This window comes from Streptopelia decaocto, assembly GCF_964273445.1.
Source record: "Streptopelia decaocto genome assembly, chromosome: 1".
NCBI classification, from domain to species: Eukaryota; Metazoa; Chordata; class Aves; order Columbiformes; family Columbidae; genus Streptopelia; species Streptopelia decaocto.
The window spans coordinates 100478705-100497628 of record NC_138663.1 but is presented as its reverse complement, the minus strand read 5'-3'; the positions used below and the strand labels follow the sequence as shown (position 1 = coordinate 100497628).

General features: G+C 39.3%; 1 protein-coding gene across 5 annotated transcripts in view; it reads right to left on the bottom strand.

Moving 5' to 3' along the window:
* TBL1X (transducin beta like 1 X-linked) overlaps positions 1 to 18924 on the bottom strand; it is a 199214-nt gene that overhangs the window by 35902 nt on the left and 144388 nt on the right. For 3 of the 5 annotated variants that reach the window (XM_082047623.1, XM_082047625.1, XM_082047624.1), the window contains one exon: positions 16735 to 16842. The exons of 1 other annotated variant lie outside the window; for it this stretch is intronic. In XM_082047623.1, the coding sequence (XP_081903749.1) occupies positions 16735 to 16792 (58 nt within the window). In that variant the 5' untranslated portion in view covers positions 16793 to 16842. Of the gene's footprint in view, positions 1 to 1793; positions 2115 to 16734; positions 16843 to 18924 lie in introns of those variants that run through there. One more of the 5 variants, XM_082047626.1, reaches the window with a different exon arrangement.

Below are 18924 nucleotides of genomic sequence, written 5' to 3'. Positions count from 1 at the left end.
CCATTCCCTCGTACCAGGGAAGAGATTTGAAATCTTCTGCTTATTTATTGTTAAGTACAGTATGACATGCAGAGCACTGCCATTAAAACATGAAAAAAACTGAAGGGCCGCTCCTGTAAACCTGTCTTCTGAAAGTGAAGACTAATAGCAAAAATAATTAACTGGGATCTGCCAAGGAGCAGATGACAAGCCAGTGTGGTGGACTGTCCTTTAGTCAGAAGATTTTCTCTTCCCCGTTTCATTTCTGTCATTGTCTGAGAAAAAGGGGGCAATGAAGGTGATGGCACTGAAAATTAGAGAATTTTGGTGGAGAAATTTTCAAGAGTGGTGCCTTAAACGCTGGCTGAAGCTGCTCAGAACTGTTGCTGGGCCCGAAGCGAGCGCCATGGAGCGAATGAACGTAGCAGGGGCAGATGCGGGAGGGGGATGGGGGAACAGGATGTAGATATAACTGTAGGAACCCATTTATCACCACACTGTCTCCAGAGCATTAATCTAACATTAAAAGCCTTGGGGAAACCACCCATGCACTGTCTCAAACAGGAAGAGCCCTCGCAGCCTCCACCGACTAGACAAGAGAAGAAAAAAAAAAAAGGAAAAAAGAAAAAAGAAAGCAGCTCTCAGATGAAAATACTTCCGTTAAATATAGCTGTGCCTCTTCCCCCTGTCAACAGTAGTTTCATTTATAGTTTTGTCCGTTAAGGGATTTCCCCCGTATCACTGCAATGTCCAATTGTGTGTGGGCTGGAGGATGGGATTTTGGGCTCGCTCCACAGCAATGCTTTCTTTCTCTCACTCAAATTGTTTTTGGGATCCTTTTTTTTGCAGCTAGCTCAATTATGATTGTAGATAGATAGCAAAAACAAGCCCGAGAAACAGAATGCCTCCCACGTTTGAAACTATTTCTCTGTGATTCTCTCCCCCTACACATTTTATTTTACCACTGTTTTTCTCCTGTTCCTGGTAATAGCCCCTGTCCTCTCCTTTCACAACACTACCCTCCCTTCATGGCACTCCCACAGTTTTTGGGGATGCTTTTGGTACTTCTTCAAAAATGTCAGGTCCACCTATGAGAAGAATTATGTAGTATTACAAGGCAGAGAAGTAAAGCATAGGAAAAAACACCTGAAAAACTGCAGTATCATTTATCCAATCCCTGGTCCAATTCTTATCCTGTATTGCTCTTTATGTCCTGGTCTAGTTTATGAGCTGCTGGACCTCCTGCTGCATTCAAAATAAGCTGTAAGATCTGCAGGGCAGTGTTTTTCCCTTGTTATTAGTTTTTTAGGACACCTAAGAACATCATTGGGCACCACAAGGATGAAGAAATCAAGCATCGAGCACACACAACCTGTGTCTGAGAGTTCTAGGGACTGATCACCGAACACTGAAATCTCTGTGTATATATAAATACATGGCATACAACTAACCAGAATCAGAGAACCAGGTCCCACTTAATTTATATTATGTGTATTTAAATTAATCAACAACACCACCACCTTATGGAAAAGGAATAGACTTTAAAATGCGTGATGGATAAATCACCGCATCTACTGAAGAATGGAGAAGAATGAGATAATTAAGCTGTTGTCTCGAAGCACTGAAGTTGACTTCTAAAAAAGCCAGCAGCTAGCCTGTCAGCTGGCAGCTCAGGAAATTGTTAACATGGTCTCTGATTTAGTCAAAAGGTGGATGGCATAAAACCAGCAACCGACACTGACAGAAAATGTAAAAAAGCAGAAAATAATTACTGTGGATCTACAGAAGGCTTAATTTTAACTATGATTCTGTACCTCTCATTATTGCACTTGGCATCTTGCAGACTCTTCAGTTGGCTGCTGGCATATGTCAAGTCCCTTCTTTGCCAGCAGACAGATGACAGTGGCACACAGGGAACCTCTGTCCAGTATTGAGTTGTCACATCCCCAAAGAGCAACACACCTCACTGCATGTGAGAGAAGGAACTTCTCAGCACAAAACCCTGTTGTGTTACTGCAAGGGATCTTGTTATTTTACTGTTTCTCTTCATGCTAACAAATTATTGCCAAAGCACCTGTAAGATGAGGAAACACAACAGCCCTGGCTACAGTGTCACTGAAGAGCAATCTCACTTGCATGTCTCCAGCAGCTGTGACAAACTTTCCTAAAATCTTATGCTAAGATCCAAATACTGAAAATCAGTGGAGCAAAACTGCTTAAGAGGGTGCTGCTGGACACCATGCTCCCCACGCCTCTTGGAAAAACCCTCCCAAACAATTGTACTTAAAAGAAAAACAAACACAACAGAAACAAGCCCACCAACCCATAGCTGATTACCTCCCGTCTTCTCATACTACTGTAGCATTTCTACAAGGCTCCCATGAAAGTAGACTGGTTTTAAAAGTAACACACACAGTTAACAAAATCCTGAATGAAGCCGCACTCACGTCAGGTTTCTGGTAACACTGATGCTTTGTTTTTGTAGTTACCAGATGTCATCAGGCCTCTCCAGGGCTCTGCATGTGAGTACACTGAATTATATAGCAGCATTGCAGCTCTATAGTTCAGCCTTATAAAAAGGTGATTTCTATTAAGCAAAGGCAAGTTTGTTTGTTTGTGTTACAAATGTTAACCTTCCCTACGTCTAAGTTCATAAAACAACATGTCACTGCGCAGGGGAAGCTGCAGAAAGGATGCGGTAGGGTTGACATGGAATTATATCAGACCCAAACTAAAAGTGCTGTAGTAGTAGTGAAATGAATGAAAGTTGCAAATCTATGTCTGCATGTGTTATTTCTCACAAATTCTGTCATTTCAGTGACTGTAAGAATCACTTTATAAAACAGAGATTTCTATGCAAATAGCACCAATAAACGAAATTTAATGTAGTAAACCCTTCAAGGACGCATGCAATGAGACTGAGCTTTTAAGAAGACATGAACACAAAGGGCAGAAGAGGAGAGAGCATGGCCACACACTGAACTGGTTTTGTACCAGTGAACTGGACAGTCACTGGTGCCGTGACACAACCAGTGCCTTAAATGGCACCTTCCAGCAGGTTTGAGAGAATGACTTCCAGGTTTTTCTACATCAAAACAGATTGGAAGACATAAATCATGAAAATATGCACAATGTAAATACATTATCACACATGAAATAAAATACCAAATGAACACTGCAGAACTTGGTATGATCACCTTAAAGGGCGGTGACCTATCAGCTGTGGAATAGCTGGTCTTAAAAGATTTTAAAAGCACAGAAGAAATAATGAATGCAGAAAAAATTACTTAAACGACACCCCTCCAAACCCCCAAATTGTCATGCAAGTGTTTTTGACTTGAAAACTGAGATTCTTGCACTTTTTTGTACTGACAGTGGTAAGAGGTCCTGGTTTTGTGCTGTATCTTTCTCCACATCGTGGGGGCTGTATATACTCTCAGTGGCTCATATGCCCCTTGGAAATTTGGAAATTCTTGCCGTAGACAGTGCCAAAAATGCACAGGTAGGGCTGTGTTTTGCAAAATTTCACGGATAGATTTTGCTGTAACTGCAAAAACGGAGACGATGAGACTTTTCTTTTTGCCTTGGCTGCTCCTTTTTCACTTAAAAATGGCCTCCCCTTAAAATGAGATTTGTCATCGATCACAAAATTACTAGTTTTTATTTCATGAACATAACGCTGCTCTTTGTGCACCTGTTTGATATACAGGCTACGCAGTTTTAATTGTTTGCAATTTGCCTGGCTCACAGCAGAAATGCTCATCAGATGCAGGCATAGCAATGGGCCCTGGGCAGCCAGGGGAATGCCTTGTCTTCTCCAGAGACGTGTCTCACCTCTTTGGGGAGCGAAGTATTCCTCCTTTCAAGCACGCAACTGGGGCGCTGCTAAGTATTCCCTGCGCCAGCTCACCCGGCAAGCACAGATCCAGCTGACTGACGTTCACTAAGCGCTCCTTTCATTTCCCCATCCCTTCAGCACCGTAAAAAGCAGTCTTGTTTAAATCGCAATCTGAAATTGCAACAGCTACGGCGCCTGCTGCTGCGTTTGTACAGGTGAAAGGAATGACAGAGAGAGGTCTGTGGAAGCAAAGACTGATGAAGTGTTTCAGCCTTTGCTGGTTATTCAGGAGTTACCCGGGGGGATGCTCTGATTAGCAATGGTTAAGCCATCTAATGAACACTAACTGGACCTAGTTTTCTCTGGTAAATCTAGCTAGTATACTGTTCAAATACATTTTTTTTTAAAAACAGATCTGTCTAAATTATTTGCAAATTATTCTGTTTAATTATTCATACCATAAAATTCTTCACTGAAACACTTGTTACTGTTGAATGAAACAGAGAAGAAAGAATTATGAACATCAAATTGCCTTTTACACACATCTCAGGCATCATTATGACGAAGAGCCTCTATCCCAACACTGAGTACAAGTAACAACCCATTCCTACAAATTTTTATATAACTAGTGTCCCATGTGGCCTTCCGTCCTGGAAAATAGTGAGATTTCATATGGAGGTCTATGTCATTTCCTTTAATAAATTTTCCTGTTTCTTTAACACCAGCAGTCCAGATTGAGGTTTTAAAATCCAGTGATCTTAGGTTTAATTTCTGGAAATCACTAAATTTGTGATTGTCTCAATCAAAAGAGAGAAAAAAATAAGTAAGGAGGCATAAACTACCTGACAACCCCTTCTTTTTCTGTAAGAATTTAATCACCTCCAGGTGGAAAAAATCAACACTTCTTATTTCATTGATTTCTCTGACATTGTGTTGTCTTTCTTTTTGGAAATTCTCAATACCAGCTCTTCCAACCCCCATCTCTGAAGCAACATGCTGTTCTCTTCGAAAGTATTTGGCAGGTACAGGATACAAAAATGGGCAAGGATTTAGAAATGATTAAAACTTCTGGCTCAGTAGAGCCAACCTGCAACTGCTGTAATGGGATCCACTGGCAATCTTGAGTTTTCTGGCTGCACGAGTGCCTGCTTTCTTAAGGCGGTATTGTAGCTGGTGCTTCTGCTGAGACTTTGACTGATATAAAATTCACGCAAGAATGGAAGGCACATAAGAGCTGATACAGCTGTGCCGGCTGCAGGGAAAAAAAAGATGATCATGAGGGGGTAAGAGAAATTCATCTTTATAACCATAAATGGGGAAATTGGCAAAAATCCTGGCAGATTTAGACACGTCATGTAGAAACATTCCGCAGCGTAATGAGTCAGAAGAAAGTCACACACAGGAGGAAAAGATGTCTCCACACAGTCCCTTCGGCTGCTTTACTGTGTTCCTAAACTCAAGTAACTCCAAACTGCCTGCACAGCTGTTTGCCAAAGAAACCAGAAGCAACCAGTGCAACAACATCTTCCCAAGTTAGACATCTGGGTCTGGGGAGTGCCACCTAAGCAGGAAGGCAAGAAGGGAACAGTGGTGCAATGTGGTGATCCAAAATAAATGAGGGCCTCACCACTGCGGTTTCAAGAAATCCCACTAAAGAACAGAGAAATAGGACCATTAATAAAGTAGTTTCTCCAAATACTAATGATGTACAAACAGCAATTAATACTAACTCAAGACTTTCGTAGCTCTAGATTTACCAGTTCAGAGAAGCAAGGGACACGGATCACTAAGGGCACATTTGAATGCAATTTCTGGCTGCAAAACCAGAAGCAAACAGTTTAACTTGGAGAAACTGTATTTTCATAATCCTGGGCCTAACACACACTAGTCTAGTTCCTGAGGTAAATGACATAATTTCGTGTCCATTGCCCAAGAGAATATAATGATGTTCTTCACTGTACATGATGTCCGCTGCCATTTCAGAGTCTTTCATTTCCCCCTTGTACATGCTGCACCGAGTGAGAACTGCAAACGTAACATGGACCCCTATCCTTGCACCTCCTTACATTTCTGTCTAAATGTAATTATGTATCCATAAAAACATGGTAACAAACCCCCCGTGTACATATGCAGATTTCTCTAAAAGGACATCGGTATCTCCAAAACACGTTCGGTTGCAGTTAATAAGAGTCTGGTGCCTCAAGCCACAGATAAGATTCTACAAATAGTTAAAAAAATAGGTGGGCAAAAATCCTACACCACATCTTGTTTATTATTCACAGCAGACTAAGATTCCTCCCCTAGCTGAGCTTTTTCTTTCTCGTAATACATCCTAGAGTGCCTCTCTGTTTTTGGCAGTGTCTGCTTATTTTTGAAGACTTACCTTTGCAATTACATAAAGGGCTTAACAAGGACACGCATTAGCAATTTAAAATAAGAACTGCAGTAGAAATGTATTTTTAGAAAAATCAGATGAACAATAGGCCTTGTACATTTGTTTCAAGATTAGGATTGCTGAATGATTAAAATTATTTCCAGAACCCTAGGAAATGTGTCCTGTATTACAAGCTCTTTCACAGTCCCTGGGAAATATGAAGAAAGGATCCCCAGCTGCACCTTCTGTCATGTTACCGAATTATAGTGTGCCCGGTTACCTGGAGTTTTGTAGAAGTGATTATTCACTAATATTAAACGTTGCACCCTTTTTTCTTGGATATCTGACCTGTTTACCTTCTGTCAAGAATTCAGAGCAAATGTCTGCTACCCAAAATTATTTTATTATGTGCCAAATAATATTTGGCAGGGTTTTTTTTCTTTTTCATGCAGGAAAGTATGTTGGAGAAGATTAATACAACTTGGAAATGATCTTTTGATGAGCAGTATTTGGCACTCACTGTTTAAGCCTTTCTGAGAACTGCAAATTAACAAAGAGAAATACGATACAGACAGAAAACAGAACACAAGCAATGGAAAGAGGAACTTAGAGAAAATCTTTTGAAAACAAGGTCTGAAATAATCCCCTTTTTCACTCACTCTCTGTAAATTAGACTGACAATGGCGAATAAAGGTCAACACAGATGTAGAAATTTAACGCAACCATGGGTGAGGTTTGAAATAACTTACAAAGGCCAGGGTAAGGAAAAAAAAAAAAGAAAATTTCCCTCTAAATTAACAGGATATTGTTATCTTTTAGCAGTGTCCATGGAACTAAAAATCCAAAGAGATGTGCATCGTTTTAAGGCTCACATTTATGGAAGAGACTTTCACAGTCATACATACTTCATGTTTGCTATGTTCTTCTGTCAGTTCTAATATAGACCTATATAAGCCGTGACAAGTAGGACACCACAGCTGACACTCAGTGGGCATCCAGGAACTCCAACACCAGGATGGTTTCTGCTGATGGTGATGACAAACAGAGTCCTAATGGAGCTATGGGGCTGGTTAGGAGTGAGGAGGGGTGATTTGTAGCTGCCCTGGCTGTGCAGGCAGAACGTCCCCGGCGTGCGGGTTATTAGCAAAACTTGCAAAGCTGTCAGATACAGCTTCTTCCACTGCGCCTGGAGAATCATGAAGAAAAGCAGGAAATCAATAAATGTGTAGCACTTCACTGGTTTTACTAGCAAAGCCATCGTGACCCATAGGTACCTTCCTTCCACCCAACATTCTATTTTCTTAATACTCCTATAATATTGCATTTATGCAAGCTTCAGAAAACAGGACACAAAGTGAACTGAACCAAAATCCGTGCTATGGAATAAATTTGCAAAGGTGTAATTTTTTGTGTAGCTTAAAAAATCACCAGGTTTCCTCTGTGTTTGAGATTCAATGCTGTACGGCAGCTTTCAGGCCAAAGAAAAATTAAAATATCCGAATTTAGAAAACTGTGAAAAGACTTAGCAGGAAATACCAAGTAAGTAGGGTTTTGCAAATGGCAAAAGAACAAGATAGCGTATTTTTTCCTTTGCAGGAATTTTCAAAATTCTGAACCAAGTATTACTTTTCTTATATGGCATTTATATTGCTGTTGTTATGCAATAGAGGTAAAAGACACCAAGAAAGAAGTTTTGAAAAGGATCTCTTGAACTGCACCACAAAACATCTGAAACTATCGTTTATAGATATATATATATATATAGCATAGATATGTGGTTAGAAAACTAAGTCTGTGCATATTAATGGATACTAAAATGGCCCTCTTATAACTTAATACATTATTTTCTAAAATATAACCAGAACGAAGTATGGCAAATAACTCCTGTAGCTGTAAAAGCATCTTTTCCTCTCCACTGTGGAATTTGTATTTTGGGAAGCCGACCACCCAATACTGCAAGTACGTATTCACTGCTCTACAAAACAAGTACACTGTGTGGTTTTGACTCACACATTATTTCCCATGATAGAGGTGCCGTTGGCTTAGAAGCCAATTTGCTTATCTTTAAAGGCAACTGGAGAAGTATTTACCTTTAACCTATCAGATTCGTCCTTGCCAAGGTCTGTAGCTTTGATAAGTCTTAAAAAAATGGTTTTGGAACTGCAGCCCAATAAAGCTTGTTGTCTTCTAATGATGACCCTGATTTTCTTACAATGTACTTAGTATTTGCAAAGAGAATAAATGTTTACTAGCAGAGAGAGAAACTGTGCATAATAACACAGTCCTTATTTGAGAAATGGATTTGTCTTTCCAGCAGTCATCCATCCTCCAACTATGAAGTATCATTTCAATTCAGTCAGTCTCACTGTTTCTGGAATCACAGAGTCACTTCCTCCCTAGTTTAAAATAAATACAGAAAGTAGAGGAGACAGGAAAAAAAAAAAAAGAGCAGCAGTTTATTCAAATATTTTATAAACTCTTTTGATAGTACACTATTTTTACTATATACATATTATGCTGGGGGAAGTTATATATATTAAGTTTCTTTATATGCAATATATATAGTTACAGATGCTTTCTCATTCGATAGGAATGTTCATTCTGGGGTGACTTCTAGGAAACATTTTCATTTAACCAAACCTGGTTTTGTCTAATTTCTCAAGCACTCTTATCCAAGAATCGCTATAACGCATATTCCACTCCTAGAACAATACTGTGGCTTTTGTTTATCTCAAATAATTTTTGGAAGGTCACAAATGTTAGTTCTATATCCAGCTTCCAATATATCAGAGATTTGGATCATAAGCTCAAGCCATTTTATTTTGAGTAGGCTGGCCCTAAAGAGGATAACACATCATATAAATGAATAGGGCTGCATGCTCACAAATCAGATCTGTGCTGAAACATGAGAATTAAAGATGGATTTTGTATTGCTCCAAAGCCTAGCCATTGTACAGCTAAAAAGGTGAAAGAAACCCTGCCTTCACCCTTAATACCAGTTCCTGAGTAATACAGTCAGCATCTTCTTCATACTGCATTTAGATGTACATATTCACCTACATATATTCAACTATAAATTCACAAATAGTACTTTGAATAATGTCAAATGATGTCCCAGCACACCTGCAATACTCTTTCCTCAGAGGATTTCAACATATTTTAGGACTAAAACCTTTTACGGTTTGCTGTGAGGTACTGTATGCAGCATTAACCTCACTTTCAAACAGCAATACTGAGGCAAAAAAAATTCAAACCCAGGTTTAAATACCCAGTTTTTGCATATTTCCTTAAAAAGTGTATAGTTTTATTTACTCAGTAATACCTGTTCAGCATCAAGTTACACTAGCACAGAAGTACCTGAGCAAATAGATGCTAAGCAAATACACAAGTGTCTTAGTATCAGTGTGGCCAAGTTTGGTACGAGCTCCAATTACTCTACACCGTAGGCAGAACACATGTGGGCCAAGAGCCAGTCTCCTTCTCTGGAGACATTCAAAACCCGCCTGGACATGTTCCTGTGCGACCTCACCTCGACGTTCCTGCTCCAGCAGGGGGATTGGACTAGATGATCTTTTGAGGTCCCTTCCAATCCCAAACATACTGTGATACTGTGATACCATGTACATACACACAAATAACGCAGCCACAGATTGTTACTGAAAAAACACTAAAATGTGTGTTTTACCTTTGGCTGGCAGGATGTAATTTCAAGGGTGCATTCTTCCCCTCAGCAAACGCAAGGTCTCCATCCTTACTATTAGAGCATAGCTATATACACGGCTTCAAAAGCATCCCAGTGACTATGGAGTCTAACAGCACCTTTATGTATAGGTTCTTTAAAGGATCTGTGAGGCTCCCCACTTATCAGTAGGGGACTGGACTAGTTGAATGTGAGCCAGGAACATGCCCTTGCAGCAAGAAAAGCCAACAGCATCCTGAGCGTTGTCAGCAGGTTGAGGGAGGGCATCCTCCCCCTCTGTCGGCCCTGGTGAGACACACCTGGAGTACTGGGTCCAGTTCTGGGCTTCCCAGTACAAGAGAGACTGGGACATACTGGAGTGAGTCCAGAGAAAAGACCATGAAGACGCTCACTGGACTGGAGCAGCTGCCATACAAAGAGAGGCTAAGAGAGCTGGACTGGAGAAAAGAGGGTTCACGAGGGACCTAATCCAAGTGTATAAACACCTGAGGGGGTGTGAAGAGGACAGAGTCAGGCTCTTCTCAGTGGTGCCCAGTGACAAGGAGCAGAGGCAATGGGTACAAACCAAAATACACATGGATTCCATTGAAACAAAATAAAACACTTTTTAATGTGAGGGTGAATAAGTATTGGAACAGATGGTCCAGGGAGGTTGTGGATTCTCCATCTTTGGAGATATTCAAAACCTGACTGGAGATGGCCCTAAGCAACCTGCTGCAGCTTATGCTGCCATGAATGGGGAGTTGGACTCGTTGATCTCCAAAGGTCCCTGCCAACTTGAGCTATTCTCTGCTTCTGTCATCCCCTGAGGTATCATCCAAACTGAACTCCCCTGTGATCCTAATGACCCAAATTGGAAGAAAACATAAAAACAAACAAAAATCATTATCTACTGACTCTACTCTCAGCACACACTGTTGTTTTTACTGTCACACTGGACAAGTGCTTTTATTGACCAAGCGCTTCCTTCTTATAATGAATTATTTTTCAAGGTGTAGATTTTAGTAATTTAAGCAAAGCTTATGCATTGTACATTCCCCTTCTACCCAGCAGCAGCCTTCCTACGCAAAGGAAGCAGTTAGCTTTGAAGCAAATTTAGCTGACCTATATATACACCAATATTTCATGCTCTGCTTCATCTGAATTATTTTCAACATGCACTTTTCTCATCTATGACTCAGGAACTCTGTGCCATACACAGTTTTTCAAAATCCTCTAAACGTACCTCACAGGCAGAAAAAACACAGACTTCAGAGAAAAGTTACATAGTCTTATGTAAATAAGACCATTGCATAAGGCACAATTTCTAAAGAACAGAATATTCATCTTCAGTCATACCCTACTGCATGAGAACTTACCCAAGCAAATTGTGTTACTTACATTTTGTATAAAATTTCTTCATTAAAAAAGAGAACGAGTCACAAAGAAGATATTTTCCTTTAAACTTTGCTGCTTCTTTTTCAAAAAAGTGTAAACATAGTATTGGAAAAATTGTAATCCAGTACTATTCCAACTACTAGTACCTAGTTGTGCAACATCACAATGACAAAATCCCAACAGCTTCAGAATATCCAGATTTTGCATTCTCTCATAATTCTCAAAGGTAGAACAAGAGTAAGATGCCCTGGGTGTGGTGACAAGGAAAGGCCTGTGTTTGCATATGCCTCACTCTGCAAAGGATTTTGTGCTGTGATTCACAGAAACACTTCATGCTGTATGTGCCCTTGAGCCCGTGCTTAAAACCTGAGAGAAAAGCTGATCATATAGGAAAATAAGGAAAATCTGTCAACCATAAACCAAACAGGCCAACACGCTGCTGTCATCCTGAAGCTACACATAGGAAACAACTACGTTACTAGCTGCCTTATTTTGTACAGTTGGGAAGAAAACAAATGACAACATTAAAGTATAACAGTAAATTGTCCCAAGTCAGCAGCTAAAAATTTCACTGACATCTTCCCAGCAAAAGCATCCAGCTAGTGTTTTTATTGTCTTGGACACGGTACAGATTGCACACTGAGGAATAGTTTATCAAGTGTACATCATAAAACATGGAAAAATTAAAACTGAACAGTAAGAATATGAGCAAAAATGGAAACTGTTACACAACCTTAACTCTAAAACGTCATTGCCAGATATCCACGACAATAAATGCCCTACTACAGAGTAGTGTAAACCACAGACTGCTGGGGAGCTGATTTTTAGATAAGGATTCTATATTGCAACACGCTAGAAAAGTGCTAGAAAAGGAACGCAATTAAATTGATCAATGCATCAAACCCACCAAATTTGGAAAAGCTTTAATAACTGAATTGACATGTTGGGCCGGGCCAGGAAGGTGATTTATTGTAGCAGGTGGCCCTATGACAAGATTTGTCATTCACAACAGATGGCAGCACATTTTAGATTAAAAGGTATGTGAGAGATTTGATTTCCCTTGGTTTTGCCATCCCCCCTCACCCCTTTTCAATTTTACTTGGAATCGTTATTACTCTCATTGCATTGTTCCACTCTGACCTTCATTCCAAAAGACAAATAATTATCTGTTTCTCTTTTGGGCAGACAAAGCAGAATGGGAAAACTCTGAAGAAAACCAATAGAAAGACTACATCAGCAGTGAAGATAGCAAAAAAATGATGCTTCTCAGGAGTTTGAAGAGATGCAAACCTGAACCAATGTAATTTGGATGCCAGAACTTCTTTGGTATAGCTTGCTTCACTTTTGTCAATGAACCTGCTTTGTTGGTACAACTACAGGAATATTTTGTGTGCTCCCATCTCCACACTGGTAGTACAGTCATAGCATAGACATAACCTAAGCCTGATTTTACTAACTCAGGCAAACATTTTCTCTTAAAAGTAGTGTTTAAATCAAGACACCTGCAAATAAACATAACCTGACATTTAAAAGTTTGATTCCGGGGATAAACAATGCTTGGAGGTACTTGGCACTTTTAAGGACTGAGCCGCTTTAAATTGTGCACCAAAAAGCTCATCTTCAAAAAGGAGCAAAATGAACATCACAGGACTTGACTTTTGGATAGGAAGTAACAATCTTAAACTGAAATTATACACTTGATTTCTTTATACCTCAAGAAGGCAGGCATTCATGGTCCTACAGTGGAAGTCAGCCACCTTACCTGGTGGAATTCCTATGCCATCGACCCATGGAGCCTAAATGGAAACCATGCCTGACTGCTTTGCTTTTGTGGGCGTAGATATGCCCTGGGACGGTCACCTCTCTGAACAGGCAATTATTTACTTATGTATTTTAATACAGCTAGGCAATTAGAGCCTTAATTTGTCCAAGTCCTGTCTTGTACTAGAGGGACGTGCCTGTGCTGCCCCGGACCAGGCAAGTTTCTCCAGCAGTGGGCAGCTCAAAGCCACCTCCCTGCCTATATTTTCTTCTGTTCAACCACACGACCAGTCAGGATAACTCATTGAGTGCCACAACTTGCCATTTAATTCCATCTGAAAATGTACTAGAGAATCATTTTATATTTCCTTCCAGGTAACTGATAAAGCTATTGAGCAGTATTATGCCAAGAACAGATTCCTGTTAGTTCCCACTAGAAGCAACATGTGAGATGAATAACCCCCAACTCGAATCACTTTTCAAGGTGCTTCCATTAACCCTTTTTTAATCCATTTGATAACCCTGAATTATGCTGATTTCACACACTGTTCTTTTGTTTTGTTTTTTAACCACAGTGTCAACAAGGCTAAGTAAATGTCAGAAAGTAGTCTAAGTATATTATTGTCACAGCACAGTTATCTTTGTCAGCTTCATTTGTGACCTTGGAAAAAGCAGTATCAAGTTTGTTTGACAAGACCTATTATCCATAAAAACTTGCTGGCTGGCATTAGGCATGCTGTCATCTCTTCATATTTTGCTGGAAGTATCTAGTTTCAACCTTCCAATGACTTTGCTTGACCTATAGTTACCTGGACCATCTTGTTTAACCTTTAAAAATTCTGGCACAACATTTGCTTTTTCCAGTTCACCGGAACTCCCTGTGGTATGCCAAGATTTGTTAAAAAGCAAAAATAATGGTTTAGACAGTTCAACTCTATTAATACTCTCCTATGTAACTTTGCTAGTCTGACAGAGGCTTAAGGAGAAAATATAATTACTGGATTTCACTTCTAACTTCAATTTTAGAAGATCTGAACTTCTACTAGAATGACCTGCCAGCATTTTCATAATGAAGCATAAAGCACCCAGCAGTATCTTTGCTATAATGTCTCAAATAATCTCAAGTGCCTCTGTGCCTTGCAGTCACAAAATACTTGAAATATTATAGGGACAGTTTACTTTTTACATAGTTGTTCTGCCATTTGTATTTTCTTTTGTCATGTTTCTCTTCCTCCCGCTATTTGCCTACATTGTATGGGAAAGTCTGGAAGTTTTACAGGATAAGATTAACGGAAACATACCTGAAAAAAAGACCCCAAACAATTGAACTTATGTATGGTCTTGTAAGCAACCTTTATGGCTGTGTTTGATATCATTTTTAGGAGCTTTGGGTTCAGCGAATGTTAATAAATAATCAATGTAATAATCTGATTTTCAGCAAACTCTTTAAGATGTAGGGGTTTGAACTTAAACTGTGCATAAACACTAGCCCTCCAAATTTGGCATGCATTATTTCGAAAGGTATCAATTAAACATCTTTCATCTGCTGTCACATCGTATGGCATTATACTAGCAGGTGGAAAGGCGAGATACTGTGTAACAATTTCTGCCTTATTACTCTACTTTATCTGAAAATACAGATATAAAAATTCATCAGGAAAAAACAATGACAGTATGAAAAGGATTCAAACTAAATGTAAGAAGCTTTTAAAATAGATTAGTGGATTTCATCATTGCTTATAGCTCTTATTTGCTGAATGGAATTACTAGCAAACTGTCAGGTATATCTACTAAATCCATACCTAGCACCTAGGTTTCAATATACTCAGTTTGAAGCATATTAGAATATTTCTTCAAATATTTAACTTCAGCTTCTACTCTTTTATATGGGTAAAATACAACATAAACAGTGGAAATACAATGTTTTTGTGAATGCCTTTAGTTTGTGTGCATTAAGTAAGAAAAACACTTGGCCCTTTACATTAAGAAGATAAGAGCAGTAAAATTTGCACTTAATATGAAAATTGGTATGTGAAGTTCTCCCTTTAAATAGCAAAATTGATTGCTTGCTTGTGGAAGAGGGTTTACCTAGAAGAACTTTCTCCTGACATATGGCTGATATCACCATTCTTAACTGACTTTGTAAAGCCTCCTTCTGAATAATTACACAACACTAACCCACTCACTGATCTACCAAGAGGTATAAAAAAGGCTGGCTTTCTTTTTTAACATCAGGAAAAGTTACAGTATTAAAAGACTGTTCTGTAGAATCTCCTACAATGCAAATATAACCACGTAAAACAATTTCAGGATTCTTTAGGCTTTGATTATGTCCATCTACGCACTGCTCTAATGTTTAAAAGCCCTTTCCGGTGTGGTATCCAATAGCTTATTTTTAAAAATAAACTTTGTCTGGATGAAATTTTGGGGTTCTTGGTTCCTAATTTTCTTTCACGTGACTGTGTGGCAGAACTCTTATAGACCAAATTTTATAAGCTCCACTTTTAGAGAGAATACAAAGTGAGAAAACGGCTACTAACACAGGCCACAACTGGATTCTCAAAGTGCTGTTTTAAAAGATAAAAACCTGAAAAAGTATTATAAATCATCTTCTCAATTTCAGTGGAGATTCCTTGCATAGGGATTTGGGTTCCTGGGATTGAAATAGTCTTGGAAGTAGAAGAAACAAATGAAAATCATGTATCTAATGAATCATAGTTATAATGACGAACAGAAACAGGCTAACCCAGTATCTGTGCTGGGACTTTCTGTGGTTCCCTGTCCAAGACATCTCTCAAGTCTGCATGACTTACACTACAACTGACTTCAAGTCTTCTGATAAGAAGACATATATTTTTCACAGATTTGTTGTTGTTGTTGTTTCAGCATATGAAACACCGAATATTTTTAGCCAATTCTACTTTTACCAAGCCAGAACACAGGGCAAGTACCAAGTAAACTGGGATCCTGGCTATAAATCTTTTGTCAATGTTTCTCAGCTCCCCTACCATTTCTGCAGTAGCAGAATGTTTTCAGCCAGTGAAAAAAGCTTCTACTTCTTGCAGTCAAAGAGTGGAATCAAGACTATGAAAATAAAATAGACAAAGTTTCTTTTTTTTTTTTTAAGGGAAGATGAAGCCTTCCTTCTATAAGGAAAAGCCCCATAAAGACCTTACGAAAACAGATAGGTGGAAGTGATACTAAGACAGAGCCACACTGACACTTGCACAACTCAGTTTACATACCTAATTACCCTAATAATATTCTAAAACATCAGACGTTTGCACCCAAATTTCCATTTATAGCCAATATAAAACCAATGCAGACAATTCCTCTTTAAAAGTATCTGACAGAACTATTTCAAGTAGCTAAGAAAGAAGACTCAAAATGCATGTACTTTGTGCTTACGCTGGCAAAAATGAGTTTGACTGAAATAATATAACTCTACAAAAACATTTGTTAACATGTTATTTATTTCCTTGTTTTGCCTAACTGCAATGTTTAGTTTCTACCTGCATATGTTTGCACTTTTATAGTGCTCAAGACCACAACTTCAAGGAAATAAGGGTTTGTGCAAGAAATACTTAGTCCGAGTTTATCAGTCTGAAACACTCAATGCAACATTCCTAAAGCAACACCATGCAAAAAGCCGATTTTCCCATTTCGTCTATGACCTGAAATTGTGAGGAAAGACAGGAAATTTACCCGATTCCTGGAGATAGCGATACACCAAGAAATTCACTTCGTCACTGGTTATGCTCATCTTAGCCCAACCTCAATATGATGAGGTTTACGAGAAGTGTGATCCACGCTCTGTTCAGAAGGAAAGAAAAGAACAGGTTTTGTTTTATCTCAGTTTAGTATTAAATCTGCTATCAAAATAGAGCTGGAAATTGATAAGATATTTAAAGATTTAAAGAGCCATTACATCCCAATGTAAGGCACCCTTTATATGTTGAGAATCAAGTATTCAAGCTGTACTGTACCTTTTATTATAATTATAGAGCAGTATTTAACATATATGAGAGAGTCAGACGGAACATTTTATATCTTGGAAGCCTTTCCAAATGTCAACACTTCTACTTTTGTGGCTTTACTACAGGTTCTTTGGACGCTCCTTTTAAAGTGTGGGCATTTTCTTTTGAGAACTGCTGGCAATTACAGTCACGTATAACACACCAAATCATAACCTTTTCCCAGCCCCAAATTTGTAATCTGTTTTTCTGTCCAGTAGTTCATCCACTGAAAAGACAGATTATTTCCTTACAAAACCATGTTATGCAGAGAATGTAAATAAAGTTACGTAAAATAGAAAAAACCCTAAATTTAAGACAGGATTACAAATTCAATTGTGGGGAGGGGGAGAGAGAAAATGCCATATACCTTGTGCCAACTAGGAATACAAATCTTGTGGTAATATATAAAGTTATAACGTTATAATGTCTCTGCTGATTAATGGTAAGCAAGAATTAAACTTCAATTATTCATTTAAGCAATTGTAACCTTTAGTATGACAGTTTTACATTACTATTTTGGGCATATACTCTGATAATAAAAACACTGGGGTTTTAGGTGATAAATGTGTTTTGAACATTTTCCATTCCTTGATTCATTTGTTTGGGAACCTGACTTAAGTAGTTTGGTTTGCAAAGCCGTAAGTACTTCTCAGACATAAACTTTGCAGCTTTGTCAGCCACACCGTACCTGTAACTAATCACATAAAGATTTGGACGCAGAAGCACTCCCTACACCCTTGTCACGTTATTACAAGTGAGAGACGGGGGGCGTGTGCTGTTTGTTTCAGTTTCCCGTCCGCCTCTTCTTGGCAAGCGAAAAGGTCTTTGTTCATCGAAAACCTCTTCAGTAATTCCTGTTGCCTAAAGTAGCACCTGCTACTGCAGGCAATGCTGATCGACTACAAGTCTCCCCTGCTGATGATTTAAACCAGCAGGTCACTCATGACTGTAGCAGATGTCTCTGCATATTTATGTAAATGGAGGTCTTTCAAACTCTGGGAAGCCTTTTATTCTCCTGGGCTGCTGTATTTCACCAACGGCTTCAATGCAGGTTTACCACAAGGAACTATAGCTTGCTGATTTGGGAGACATCTTCCTTGAGTATTCTAGTCTTTATTATTATAGTTGATTTATTATTATAGTTTACACCTCATGGAGAACAATGAGAAACAAAATACTGAAAATCTTGAAGTCTCAGTGGGGAAAATTTCATCCACTTTGGAAACAAGGATGAGGTTCCATCTAAACGTGAGGAGAAACTTCTTTACTCTGTGCCAGAGCCCTGGAACAGGCTGCCCAGAGAGGTTGTGGAGTCTCCTTCTCTGGAGACATTCAAACCCACCTGGGCACATTCCTGTGTGATCTGCTCTGGTGACCCTGGGATTGATTAGATGATCTCCAGAGGTCCCTTCCAACCCCAACCATTCTGTGAAAGCTGGAAGTATGTGATTGCTTTCTGCTAAGAGTGTGGCTGAGGACAACATCAGCTGTATCCACCATCCAGTCCTGTCACACGTGCCACTTATTGCCCTGGGAAGTCGTTCAGTCTCTTTTCTCCTCAATTCCCCATCTGTATAATGGGCTCAAATTCCTGTGCCGCAGGCTCCAGAGACTGGAAGCACTGGGAGCCCTAAGGGCTTTAGTGACCGAGGTTAGCAACTGCAGGCAGTGAAAGCAGCACATTCAGTATAACTTCACATGTACTTCCAGATAAACAGACTTGTTTCTGAATAATTAATAAATCCCTCTGCCTCTTTTTGCGCAATCATCACCATACAATGAAGAACAAGGCAGACATTCACGGCAACAATTAAAGCCATTTTCATCCCTGTCTGAGTACTTAAAATACACCCGTGTCGCTGCTCTGGCCACGATAACA